This window comes from Oncorhynchus nerka, linkage group LG11, assembly GCF_034236695.1.
Source record: "Oncorhynchus nerka isolate Pitt River linkage group LG11, Oner_Uvic_2.0, whole genome shotgun sequence".
In the NCBI taxonomy this organism is placed as follows: Eukaryota; Metazoa; Chordata; class Actinopteri; order Salmoniformes; family Salmonidae; genus Oncorhynchus; species Oncorhynchus nerka.
The window spans coordinates 47721542-47735212 of NC_088406.1; the positions used below are offsets into that span (position 1 = coordinate 47721542).

General features: G+C 41.2%; 2 protein-coding genes across 2 annotated transcripts; both read left to right on the forward strand.

The window, feature by feature from the left end:
• The first annotated feature begins 358 nt into the window (after nucleotides 1-358).
• On the forward strand, nucleotides 359-3023 carry LOC115137816 (cytochrome P450 2M1-like). Its single transcript, XM_065024080.1, has 6 exons — nucleotides 359-364; nucleotides 535-591; nucleotides 851-992; nucleotides 1194-1378; nucleotides 1518-1656; nucleotides 2279-3023. The coding sequence occupies exons 1-6, from the start codon at nucleotides 359-361 to the stop codon at nucleotides 2467-2469; spliced, it is 720 nt and encodes a 239-aa protein (XP_064880152.1). The 3' UTR covers nucleotides 2470-3023.
• A 5256-nt stretch (nucleotides 3024-8279) lies between these two features.
• LOC115137647 (cytochrome P450 2M1-like) lies at nucleotides 8280-12721 on the forward strand. Its single transcript, XM_029673972.2, has 9 exons — nucleotides 8280-8598; nucleotides 9093-9255; nucleotides 9401-9550; nucleotides 10007-10167; nucleotides 11059-11235; nucleotides 11428-11569; nucleotides 11787-11974; nucleotides 12074-12215; nucleotides 12454-12721. The coding sequence occupies exons 1-9, from the start codon at nucleotides 8407-8409 to the stop codon at nucleotides 12651-12653; spliced, it is 1515 nt and encodes a 504-aa protein (XP_029529832.1). The 5' UTR covers nucleotides 8280-8406; the 3' UTR covers nucleotides 12654-12721.
• Nucleotides 12722-13671: the final 950 nt, after the last annotated feature.

Here is a 13671-nt window from a genome sequence, read left to right on the forward strand (position 1 = left end):
GAGGTTAGATAGTACAGTGTCCAAGGAAGGGCCAGAAGTATACAGAATGGTATCGTCTGCGTAGAGGTGGATCAGGGAATCGCCCGCAGCAAGAGCAACATCATTGATATATACAGAGAAAATAGTCGGCCTGAGAATTGAACCCTGTGGCACCCCCATAGAGACTGCCAGAGGACCGGACAACATGCCCCCCGATTTGACACACTGAACTCTGTCTGCAAAGTAGTTGGTGAACCAGGCAAGGCAGTCATTAGAAAAACCGAGGCTACTGAGTCTGCCGATAAGAATATGGTGATTGACAGAGTCGAAAGCCTTGGCCAGGTCGATGAAGACGGCTGCACAGTACAGTCTTTTATCGATGGCGGTTATGATATCATTTAGTACCTTGCGAACAGTATGTTGATGTGAATTGAATACCAAAGTATATTATTTTCAATATATTCATTCAAGAAAAGTCACGCTTTGGGAGTTTTATTGAATACTTAGTTGTTAGCTATCTGTCTAGTTTTGCATGGGAACACAATTCAAGTGCAGAATAACACCTCTGAACCTCAGGAATTCATCGAGGCCTTCCTGGTCAAAATGCTGGAGGTAGAAAACACAGCATGATCCTCAAATTGGAGGGTGAACTTCTTACACATTATGAAAATATGGAATGTGGCTGGAATTAGGATACTCTCCATGTCCACTTATGTGAGTTTGGCTATCATGAGTGAATAGACAAGTGAGAGGCCAATGTCTGGTTTTCCAACGTATTTAGAGGCAATAAGTATGTGGAGATGGCAACAACTAGCCACCAGATGTCGCTGTTTACTTACATAACTGATGGTGACTTATTCTCTTCTCTTAGGAGAAAGATGATCCCAACACTGAGTTCAACAATGATAATATGGTGATGACTGCATGGAGCCTGTTTGCTGCTGGAACAGAAACCACATCATCCACCCTAAGACAATCATTTCTGATGATGATAAAGTACCCTCACAATCAAGGTTCCCTGCTACCCAGCTCTTTATCGATTGCATCCAAGTCTCCTAGACCTATTAGATAACATTGTAATCCCCAAAAGAATAGTCCTGGACTATAAATAGTTTGACATTTATTACGATGTAGTTACATGTAATAACTCCAACAACAATCCGTACATAGTATCAGTGCAACGTATTATAAAGTGTGACTTAAATCTTCCTAAGAGAGTGCTCAGAAGGAGATAGACGAGGTGATTGGCTCAAGAGTGCCCACGGTTGACGACAGAGTTAAAATGCCCTACACGGATGCTGTCATTCACGAAGTCCAGAGATACATGGACCTCAGTCCCACCTCTGTACCCCACAAAGTGATCAGAGATACAGAGTTCTACAACTACCACATTCCAGAGGTGACCACAATTATGTAATTGTACCAACACTGAATGTTACATTCCACCATATTTAAGTGTTATAAGTGTTAAAATTGTTTTACTGATCAACATGCAGTTTTCATAGCAAGTGATGGGTGTTATTTTGTCATTCTTTCAGGGTACCATGGTCCTGCCTCTGCTGTCCTCTGTGCTTGTTGATCCCAAACTGTTTAAAAACCCAGATGAGTTTGACCCAGAGAACTTCCTGGATGAAAATGGATGCTTCAAGAAAAATGGATTCTTCGCTTTTGGAGTGGGTAAGATCATGCTGCAAGTAGTTTGTGGATTAAGTGAGTTCCTGTATCTATCCTATCCACAAAAAAAACATTACAATATGATAGGATTGTGACTGCTCTGATCATGACACAAGGCGAGACCCAGATGCAGATAGTTGGAGTCTTACAATATTTAATAATCCAATAGGGTAAGGCAAGAGAATGGTCATGGACAGGCAAAAGGTCAAAACCAGTTCAGAGTTCAAAAGGTACCGAAAGGCAGGCAGAATCAAGGTCAGGGCAGGCAGGATGATCAGGCAGAGGTCAAAACCGGAAAGACTATCAAAAAGAGAATAGCAAAAGGAGAACAGGAAAAACACGCTGACTTGACAAACATACAAGATGAACTGGCACAGAGAGACAGGAAACACAGGGATAAATACACTGGGGAAAATAAGCGACACCTGGAGGGGGTGGAGACCATCACAAGATCAGGTGAAACAGATCAAGGTGTGACAGCCCTAGCCTGGTGGAGCTAGGCTGATCCACCAGCCTAGGATTTCCCCACTCATTTAAAAAACTTAACAAGAAACCTCTGGTCAACTTCAATTCAGTTATAGGCTCAGCTGACTGACAATGACCTCTCCCTTCTCTTTTCCCTCAGGGAAGCGGGTGTGTCCTGGGGAGGCTCTGGCCAGAGTGGAGCTCTTTCTCTTCTTTACCTCCCTCCTGCAGAGCTTCACTTTCACCGGCACCAAACCTCCAAAGGAGATCAACATCGAGCCACCGTGCTCCAGCTTTGGCCGCGTGCCACATTCCTATGATTGCTACATCAAACTCAGGACTGAGGAGTGACCACTTTACTGTGGAGAGGTCACAGGCTCAGCTTCACAGTCAGCTGCTTGTCATTATATAGTAACCATAGCCTTACATTTACCACCTTTTTTCTTGTAGACAACTATAGACGGGTTATTGAGTTGTATGTATCTTGCTATTATCCTCAGGTAGGATCTCTAAGGTATGGGTTGATATTTCAAGGCTAATTTCTGTCCACATTCATGTATTTTTAAGCTTGTTTTTGGTCAGGTTTCAAGAATTCCCATCAGAGATGTTGCTTACCATATCTCCATACTTTTTATCATACTCCCCTGCTTTGCTCCCTTGTAAAACAGGACAACATTTCTGCACAGGCCTATAGGTTCATATTAAGTTCTCTATTGAAATGTTATGGAAACAGGACCAGAAGTTCTGGTGTTAAAATGTAAGCCAATGAAATGTGTTTTGTTTTGTAGGTTGCTACATGGTTAGGACTGTACATATATACATGCAAAGCACTTAGGGGTACTGTACACTATGTATACTGTGGGGGTCACTATGTTATTCTGCCTTTTGTATTCAATATGACTGATGTGTTGTAATACAACGTTTGGTTGTAAATTTTGCTTCAACTAATAAATAGTACTGCACACTTCAGCTAGATTCAAACAATATCTTGTGTGTCCAGACCTGTCATTAAAAAATGAGCTTCGTGTTCCGATTTGCCTGCTCACATATAACTGTTGTTTTGGACTTGTGTAAACACACAAGTATATCCATGTACACATATAATATCTGTTTGACAGAAGCAGAACGCTGTGACTGGAATGTTAGAGGTTACCAGAAAAATAAATCAATTAACTCATGATAATAGTCTTGTGATGGTACAACACATTTTGCATATGCTTTTGACACAATGGTTGTGATTGGCACAACTGATATTATTGAGTTGGTTTGCAAACTTAAACCTACAGTGGTGTGAAAGTATTTGTCCCTGTCCTAATTGTCTCTACTTTTACATATTTTTGCTATTGAATGTACTCAGATCTTCAACCGAAATATATTACATAAAGGGAACATATAACACAACGATTACATACTTACTTCATAAACAAAGTTATCCAACACCCAATGCCCCTGTGAAAAAGTAATTGCCCCCTTACACTCATAACTGGTTGTGCCAGATTTTGCTGCAATGACTCCAACCAAACCCTTGCTATAGTTGTTGATCAGCCTCTCACGTCGCTGTGGAGAAATTTTGGCCCACTCTTGCATGCAGAACTTCTTTAACTTTCAAGCATTAACTGCTTGTTTCAAGTCTTGCCACAACAGCTCAATTGGGATTTGGACTGGACTTTTGATAACTTTGTTCATTAAATAAATAAAATAAGTATACATTTTGTTTGTTATTTGTAAATGCAGGTTTCCCTTATCTAATAAGATCTGAAAGTAATTCGTTTTTATTTATTTTTTGCAAAAATAGAGAAAATCAGAAAGGGGGCATGTACTTTTTCACTGTCAGTGATACTGGCAAAGAAACTAGACTGGCTAGCTAACAACGTCATGAAAACAATGTTCGCTTCAAATGGACGGAAAGTATGTATGTTATGGTTCTGGATGGCCAGATAGCAAACAACAATGACATGAAACTGCCATGTCGTGGACCGTAAAGTGGCTCGTTTCAGCTCATTTGATCTTGCTGTTGATACAATATCTTGTTTTGAGGTGTTTTGACTGTCACATTTCTGCTAATATGGCTAATATTAGCTATCTAGCTAGCTACCAACAACCATAACGATGTATTTGAGAGACCGGTGCTCACAAAATATAGTTTACATGTTATCAACAATCTAAGCCAATTCAGTCTGTTTTGCCCCATAGTTGTGCACACATCGGTTTTGTTGCTAGACAACCAACACCATAGTGCACTCCAAGCTCATCATTAAGCTTCAAGTTCATCTGCTTCCACATCCCTGACAACCTGAAATGGTCAGTCCATACAGACAATGTGGTCAAGAAGGTGCAAATTTGGCTTTGCCCCTGCCCCTGCCCCATCCTCATCCTCAAGGACCTCAGCCACCCGAGCCACAGCCTGTTCACCCTGTTACAATCTAGAAGGAGGAGACAGTACAGGTGCATCAAAGCTTGCACAGAGAGCCTGAAAAACAGCTTCTATCTCTAGGCCATCAGACTGTTAAATAGTCACCACAAGCTGGCCTCCACCCAGTACTCTGTCCTGAACTTAGTCACTGTTACTAGCCAGCCTCCGCCCAGTACCCTGCCCTGAACTTAGTCAATGTTGCGAGTCGGCTACCACCCTATACTTTACTCTGCACCTTAGAGACTGCTGCCCTATATACAGTTGAAGTCAGAAGTTTACATACACTTATTTCTTGTTAACAAACTATAGTTTTGGCAAGTCGGTTAGGACATCTACTTTGTGCATGACACACGTAATTTTTCCAACAATTGTTTACAGATTATTTCACCTATAATTCACTGTATCACAATTCCAGTGGGTCAGAAGTTTACATACACTGAGTTGACTGTGCCTTTAAACAGCTTGGAAAATTCCAGAAAAGGATGTCATGGCTTTAGAAGCTTCTGATTGACTAATTGACATAATTTGAGTCAATTGGAGGTGTACCTGTGGATGTATTTCAAGGCCTATCTTCAACCTCAGTGCCTCTTTGCTTGACATCATGGGAACATCAAAAGAAATCAGCCAAGACCTCAGGAAAAGTTGGTAGATCTCCACAAGTCTGGTTCATCCCTGGGAGCAATTTCCAAACGCCTGAAGGTACCACGTTCATCTGTACAAACAATAGTACGCAAGTATAAACACCATGGGACCACGCAGCCGTCATACCGCTCAGGATGGAGACGCGTTCTGTCTCCTATAGATGAACGTACTTTGCTGCAAAAAGTGCAAATCAATTGCAGAACAACAGCAAAGGACCTTGTGAAGATGCTGTAGGGAACAGGTACAAAAGTATCTATATCCACAGTAAAACTAGTCTTATATTGACATAACCTGAAAGGCCGTTCAGCAAGGAAGAAGCCACTGCTCCAAAAACGCCATAAAAAGTCAGACTACGGTTTGCAACTGCACATGGGGACAAAGATTGTACTTTGTGGAGAAATGTACTCTGGTCTGATGAACAAAAATAGAACTTTTGGCCATAATGACCATCTTTATGTTTGGAGGGAAAAGGGTGAGGCTTGCAAGCCGAAGAACACCATCCCAACTGTGAAGCATGGGGGTGACAGCATCATGTTGTGGGGGTGTTTTGCTGCACGAGGGACTGGTGCACTTCACAAAATAGATGGCATCATGAGGCAGGAAAAGTATGTGGATATATTGAAGCAACATCTCAAGACATCAGTTAAAGCTTGGTCGCAAATGGGTCTTCCAAATAAACAATGACCCCAAGCATACTTCCAAAGTTGTGGCAAAATGGCTTAAGGACAACAAAGTCAAAGTATTGGAGTGGCCATCACAAAGCCCCGACCTCAATCCTATAGACAATTTGTGGGCAGAACTGAAAAAGCGTGTGTGAGCAAGGAGGCCAACAAACCTGACTCAGTTACACCAGCTCTGTCAGGAGGAATGGGCCAAAATTCACCCAACTTATTGTGGGAAGCTTGTGGAAGGCTACCCGAAATGTTTGACCCAAGTTAAACAATTTAAAGGCAATGCTACCAAATACTAATTGAGTGTATGTAAACTTCTGACCCACTGGGAATGTGATGAAAGAAATAAAAGCTGAAATAAATCATTCTCTCTGCTATTATTCTGACATTTCACATTCTTAAAAGAAAGTGGGGATCCTAACTGACCTAAGACAGGGAATTTTTACTAGGATTACATTTCAGGAATTGTGAAAATCTGAGTTTAAATGTGTTTGGCAAAGCTGTATGTAAATTGCCGACTTCAACTGTAAAATTGTCATTTAACACTGGTGACTTTAATAATTTTTACATACTGTTTTACCCACTTCATATGTGGAAATATCCTCAACACGGGGGCCCCACAAGGGTGCGTTCTGAGCCCTCTCCTGTACTCCCTGTTCACCCACGACTGCGTGGCCATGCACGCCTCCAACTCAATCATCAAGTTTGCGGACGACACAACAGTGGTAGGCTTGATTACCAACAACGATGAGACGGCCTACAGGGAGGAGGTGAGGGCCCTCGGAGTGTGGTGTCAGGAAAATAACCTCACACTCAACGTCAACAAAACTAAGGAGATGATTGTGGACTTCAGGAAACAGCAGAGGGAACACCCCCCTATCCACATCGATGGATCAGTAGTGGAGAGGGTAGCAAGTTTTAAGTTCCTCGGCATACACATCACAGACAAACTGAATTGGTCCACTCACACTGACAGCGTCGTGAAGAAGGCGCAGCAGCGCCTCTTCAACCTCAGGAGGCTGAAGAAATTCGGCTTGTCACCAAAAGCACTCACAAACTTCTACAGATGCACAATCGAGAGCATCCTGGCGGGCTGTATCACCGCCTGGTACGGCAACTGCTCCGCCCTCAACCGTAAGGCTCTCCAGAGGGTAGTGAGGTCTGCACAACGCATCACCGGGGCAAACTACCTGCCCTCCAGGACACCTACACCACCCGATGTTACAGGAAGGCCATAAAGATCATCAAGGACATCAACCACCCGAACCACTGCCTGTTCACCCCGCTATCATCCAGAAGGCGAGGTCAGTACAGGTGCATCAAAGCTGGGACCGAGAGACTGAAAAACAGCTTCTATCTCAAGGCCATCAGACTGTTAAACAGCAATCACTAACATTGAGTGGCTGCTGCCAACACACTGTCATTGACACTGACCCAACTCCAGCCACTTTAATAATGGGAATTGATGGGAAATGATGTAAATATATCACTAGCCACTTTAAACAATGCTACCTTATATAATGTTACTTACCCTACACTATTCATCTCATATGCATATGTATATACTGTATTCTAGATCATCGACTGCATTCTTATGTCACTAGCTACTTTAACTATGCCACTTTGTTTACTTTGTCTACATACTCATCTCATATGTATATACTGTACTCGATACCATCTACTGTATGCTGCTCTGTACCATCACTCATTCATATATCCTTATGTACATATTCCTTATCCCCTTACACTGTGTATAAGACAGTAGTTTTGGAATTGTTAGTTAGATTACTTGTTGGTTATCACTGCATTGTCGGAACTAGAAGCACAAGCATTTCGCTACACTCGCATTAACATCTGCTAACCATGTGTATGTGACAAATAAAATTTGATTTGATTTTTATGTATATACTGTTGTCTAGGCAAGGCTCATCCTTATAGAACAGGTGCTGTTCACACCTTTTCACACCTTTTCTATTCATATACTGTCCATAATGTCTATACACACCATCATAAACATATATATTTATATTCTGGAGTCTGACGTTGCTCGTTCTGAAATGTCTTAATTGAATTTTTGGGCTTTTGTGTGTATTGTCTTCTATTGTTAGGTATTACTGCACTGGTGGAGCTAGAAACAGAAGCATTACGTTGCTCCGGCAATAACATCTGCAACATATGTGTACACAACCAATACATTTGGATTTGAACCCGTCTATTGTGCGGCTTATTTTCTTAACTGATTTTGTCTGCGTAGCGTTTTTACAAATCAGCTATACACGTTGTCTGTTAAAATAGGCTACATACAGTGCAGGAGAGCGTACTCTATACATACCCCAAGGGTGTTGGGAGGAGCCCTTAAAAGAGTCACTATTTTTTATGACAGTCGTCAAACACATCTTTCTTGTTTATTAGTCATTCACTAAATGATAGTTGCTGTCTACCCTCCAACAGCTTACCTGTAACATCTTGCACACAACGTTCCACTTTCTCTCTTTGCCTACAGTACATAGCTAAGAGTTGCCACACTGCTCGGACACATCTTAGTCCTTAAGTGACTTGAACATGGATTTACTACATGTACTGCAGACTAACATTTTGTCCATAATAATGGCTATAGTGGTTATTATTTTACTTTGGAAGTACATGGGGAAACAGAGCAGCTATGGACGTTTGCCTCCGGGTCCTTCACCAATTCCTCTGCTTGGTAACTTGTTACAAATGGATCTGAAACGACCGGACAAGTCCTACATGAAGGTCAGTTAAAAGCTTCAATCTGTTTCACTCTCTTAAAGTCATAGATGTAGCTACGGATGCAAGTACTGCAGTCATAGGTCAATATTATAGTTTTAATAATTTTACGCTACAGTATACATTGTTTGCAGTGTTGAGGATGAACTAATTATATGTACTGTGATCAGTTACATGTAATCTGATTACAATACGAATCAGTTACGTACCATAAAAAATATTGTAATCAGATTACATTTGTGTCTTTTTCTATTGCCTCTTGAGGGGAAACTAATGTTACTGAGTTTGGATATTTCAAAAGTTAACATGACTGATTCTTATTTTGGACAGGTACCTAGCAACTGTAACAGATTATATTTCCAAAATAATCTACTCAGCCCTGATTGTTTGCTTAAAGACAATGGGATCAAATGAAGGGATAAGACAGTTGTACTAAGTTCATGAAGGAGTTATAAGTTATATTCTTCAAGAATCAATGGGTTCCTCTCATCTCTCCTCAGCTCAGTAAGAAGTATGGCTCAGTGTTTACTGTATGGCTGGGCTCCAAACCTGTAGTGGTGATCTCTGGCTATCAGGCTATCAAGGATGCTTTTGTCAACCAAGGAGAAGAGTTCAATGGAAGAGCCAACTCTGCCATTACCCTGAAACTTGTTAACGAACACGGTGAGTAAAATGACTGGAAGAGGGATGTAATAAGATACACGTGTCATAGTGTCGTAATCTGTGTGGAAATGGACTTTGCTTAGAAAAGGGAAGTACTGTGCATTGTTCATCCTATCTCTCTGTCCTGTTGTACACATCAATCTAGGGGTGGGATTGAGTAATGGGCAGAGGTGGAAAACTCTTCGCAGTTTCTCCTTGATGTCCCTGAAAAACCTTGGAAAAGGATGCAGGAGCCTCGAGGAGAAGGTCCAAGAGGAAGCTAAGAGTCTAGTGAAAGCCTTCAGTGAATATGGAGGTATGTTGTTTTTGTCTGTGACATCTGTCGGTACATAATAATGTCTGGAAAAGAGTGAATGGAATGGCATCAAACACCTAGAAACCATGTGTTTTAATGTATTTGATACCTTACCACTTATTCCGGCCGGGATATCCTTGTCCCATCGCGCTCTAGTGACTCCTTGTGGCGGGTCGGGCGCATGCACGCTGACTTCGGTCAAGAAGCAGTAAGGCTGGGCAGGGTCGTGTTTCAGAGGACGCATAGCTCTCGAACTTCGCCTCCCGATTCCGTACGGGAGTTGCAGCGATGGGACAAGTCTGTAACTACCAATTGGATATCATGAAATTGGGGAGAAAAAGGGGTAAAATAAATAAATATATATATATATATATATATATATATATATAATTTGCCACCAACCTCCTGTGCTGTGCAAGCATGTGTGTTTATGCTTGTCTGCTGTCTCTATTCCAGATTCCACTGTCAACCCCAAAGAACTCCTGTTCCATTCTATTATCAACCTATTCTGGTCCATCGTCTTTGGGCGCAAGTTTGAATACAACGACCCAGAGTTTCAGATCCTCTACAAGCCTGTCTATACATACTTCGACATGCTAAAAAGCAAAATGGCAATGGTATGGTAGCACATACAGTGTCTTCAATTACCTGTAAGGTCCCTCAGTCAACCAGTGAATTTCAAATGCAGATTCAAACACAAAGACCAGGGAGGTTTTCCAATGTCTTGAAAAGATGGGCCCCTATTGATAGATGGGAGGGGGGGTGTCCTTCCTAACTCAGTTGCCAAAAAGGAAGGAAACCGCTCAGCGATTTAACTTTTTTTTTAGGATTGGTTGTAATTGATACACAATCTAAAGCCTAATTAATAACTTTACCATGCTCAAGGCGTTATTCAGTGTCTGTAAAAAATAAAATAATTTGTGTATAACAATTGGTGCCTTTCTTTGCGAGGCATTGGAAAAGCCAATGTGGTTGAATCTATGCTCAAAAAACATTACTCAAGGGAAGGTACTTACAGATAATTGTATGTGTGGGGTACAGAGATGGTGTCGTCATTCAGTAAATCATGTTAACCCCTATTATTGTCCATGCAACTTCTATGATTTGTTAGGTAAATGGACTCCTGAACCTAATAAGGCTTGCCACAACAAAGGGGGCAAATACTTATATAACCAATTTAATTTGTAGAAATGTATCGAATGTTATTTTCACTGACATTATTTGGTATTTTGTGTAGATCAGTGACAAAGAAATCATAAATATATACATTTCAAACCCAGTTTGTAATGCAACAAAATGTGAAAAAAAACAAGGTGGATAAATACTTATGATATGCTCTCTATGCCTGTTATTTATCTATACCAGCTCTTCCAAAGCATGACTTGATTGTGTCTTATAAGCTTGCCTGCCGAAATGGATAATGATTACAAAAGTATGTGGGTCACCATTTGAATATAACAACCACCCCTTCTTTCCTTCCCATGTTTCCAATGTTGCGTCTCTTCTAGTTGTACAACATTTCCCCGAGAATTGTTGAGTGCTTTCCAGGAAAACACCATGAGCTGTTTAAGGCCATAGACAAGGCCAAAGCTTACATACGAGAGGAAGCAGATCGTCGCCTTAAAAACCTGGACACCTTTAACCCCCAGGACTACTTCGAAGTCTTCCTGGTTAAAATGCTGGAGGTAAAACAGTGATTGATTCCTGGAATTGGATGTTGAACCTCTTACACGGTATCAAAATATTGTAATAGCACCAACAATATATGATCAATGTTTACGTGGGTCTGAATCTTTGTCTGAATCTTTGTGCAAAAATCTTACTTTTTCACAAATCTATCAGTATCGGATTTAGAGGTGTCTTCCAACTTTCCTTAGGAGAAGGGTCAGCCCGAGACCGAGTTCAACTATGACAACTTGTTTCCGTGTGTGTGGGATCTGTTTGCTGCCGGCACGGAGACTCAGTCCTCCACCCTATCACACGCCTGTCTGATGATGATCAAGTACCCTGACATCCAAGGTATTCTTTCTTCTGTATCACTGTTATTGAAATTATACAAATTTATTGCTAAAGAAAATAGTACTGGTAAACCAGCCAAATAGCTACAATAGAGAGTTTACATTACACACCATGTAAGCAGCACATACATGTGGGCATTTCTTAATTCCCAACAGACTATAAACACTGTATATTAACCCAAATGCTATGAAGGCCTATGACTGTCTCTCTCCCTCAGCGAAAGTTCAGAAGGAGATAGACGAGGTGATTGGCTCAAACAGAGTCCCCACAGTTGACGACAGACATAAGATGCCCTACACGGACGCTGTCATCCACGAAATACAGAGATGTCTGAGTCTTGCTCCCATTGCTTTCCCTCACCAAATGACCCGAGACACAACGTTCCACAACTACCGCATCCCAAAGGTAACCACCATTTCCGCACACCTATCCTACACGTCTATTATTTTTTACTTGTTAAACTGTCAATTGTTTTATGTAAGTACTCTTTTGTAATTCTTCCAGGGAACCACAGTGTTTCCACTGTTGTCATCTGTGCTGTTTGACCCCAAACTGTTCAAGAACCCGGATGAGTTTGACCCGGAGAACTTCCTGGATGACAATGGAGTATTTAAGGAAAACAACGGATTTCTTGTTTTTGGACTGGGTAAAATGATGTTACAATTGTCTAATAGAATAATATGAGAATGTGAAAAACAATAACCACTCTGTAGTAGCTCTCAGAGAAAAAAGACTCAACATCATCACACAATGTACATGCACATGGCTAGCATCTTGTTTGATAGGTTTTGCATATATCAATCTAGGCCAATGTGTAGGTTTCAGTCTCAGGATTGTAGGTTGACTGCTGAAGGTAACTTCTCTCCTCTCTCACTGTCCATCAGGGAAGCGGTGCTGCCTGGGAGATGGGATGGGGATTCCCAGGACAGTGCTCTTCCTATTCTTTACTTCCCTTCTTCAGCGCTTCACCTTCAGGGGCACCAAACCTCCAGAGGAAATTGACGCCAGTGTAGTATCCTACTTTCATGGTCGCCTGGCACGCCCCTACACCTGCTATGTCAAACTCAGGACACCAAATATTTAATTGCTCAAACAGCTTTTAATCTGGATGAAATTCAATGTGATTTACTTTTTAAATAAAGGAAGCTCAACAGCAAAGTTGTCATGTCATTATTAACCTCTTCAACCTATGGGGGCGCTATGTCATTATTGGATAAAAAAACGTGCCCGTTTTAAGCGCAATATTTTGTCACGAAAAGATGCTCGACTATGCATATAATTGGCAGCTTTGGAAAGAAAACACTCTGACGTTTTCAAAACTGCAAAGATATTATCTGTGAGTGCCACAGAACTCATGCTACAGGCGAAACCAAGATGAAACCTCAAACAGGAAATGAGCAGAATTTTTGAGGCTCTGTTTCCCATCGTCTCCTTATATGGCTGTGAATGTGCCATGAATGAACCTAAGCTCTCTGCCGTTCGTCCAAGATGTCTGCAGCATTGTGACGTATTTGTAGGCATATCATTGGAAGATTGGCCATAAGAGACTACATTTGCCAGGGGTCCGCCCGGTGTCCTTTGTCTAAATTGGTGCGTAATTTTCAGCTGCTGGCATTTTCCCATGGGATACAGAGGGGAAAGCACGCTTCCACGAACAATATATCTTTGAAGAGATATATAGAAAAACACCTTGAGGATTGATTCTAAACATTTGCCATGTTTCAGTCGATATTATGGAGTTATGTTGGAAAAAGTTTGGCGTTTTTATAACTGAATTTTCGGGGTTTTTTGGTAGCCAAACGTGACGCAGAAAACGGACCGATTTCTCCTGCACAAATAATCTTTCAGGTAAAACTGAACATTTGCTATCTAACTGAGAGTCTCCTCATTGAAAACATCCGAAGTTCTTCAAAGGTAAATTATTTTATTTGAATGGTTTTCTGGTTTTTGTGAAAATGTTGCCTGCTGAATGCTAACGCTAAATGCTAATGCTAGCTATCAATAGCTATCAATACTGTTACACAAATGCTAGTTTTGCTATGGTTGAAAAGCATATTTTTGAAAATCTGAGATGACAGTGTTGTTAACAAAAGGTTAAGCTT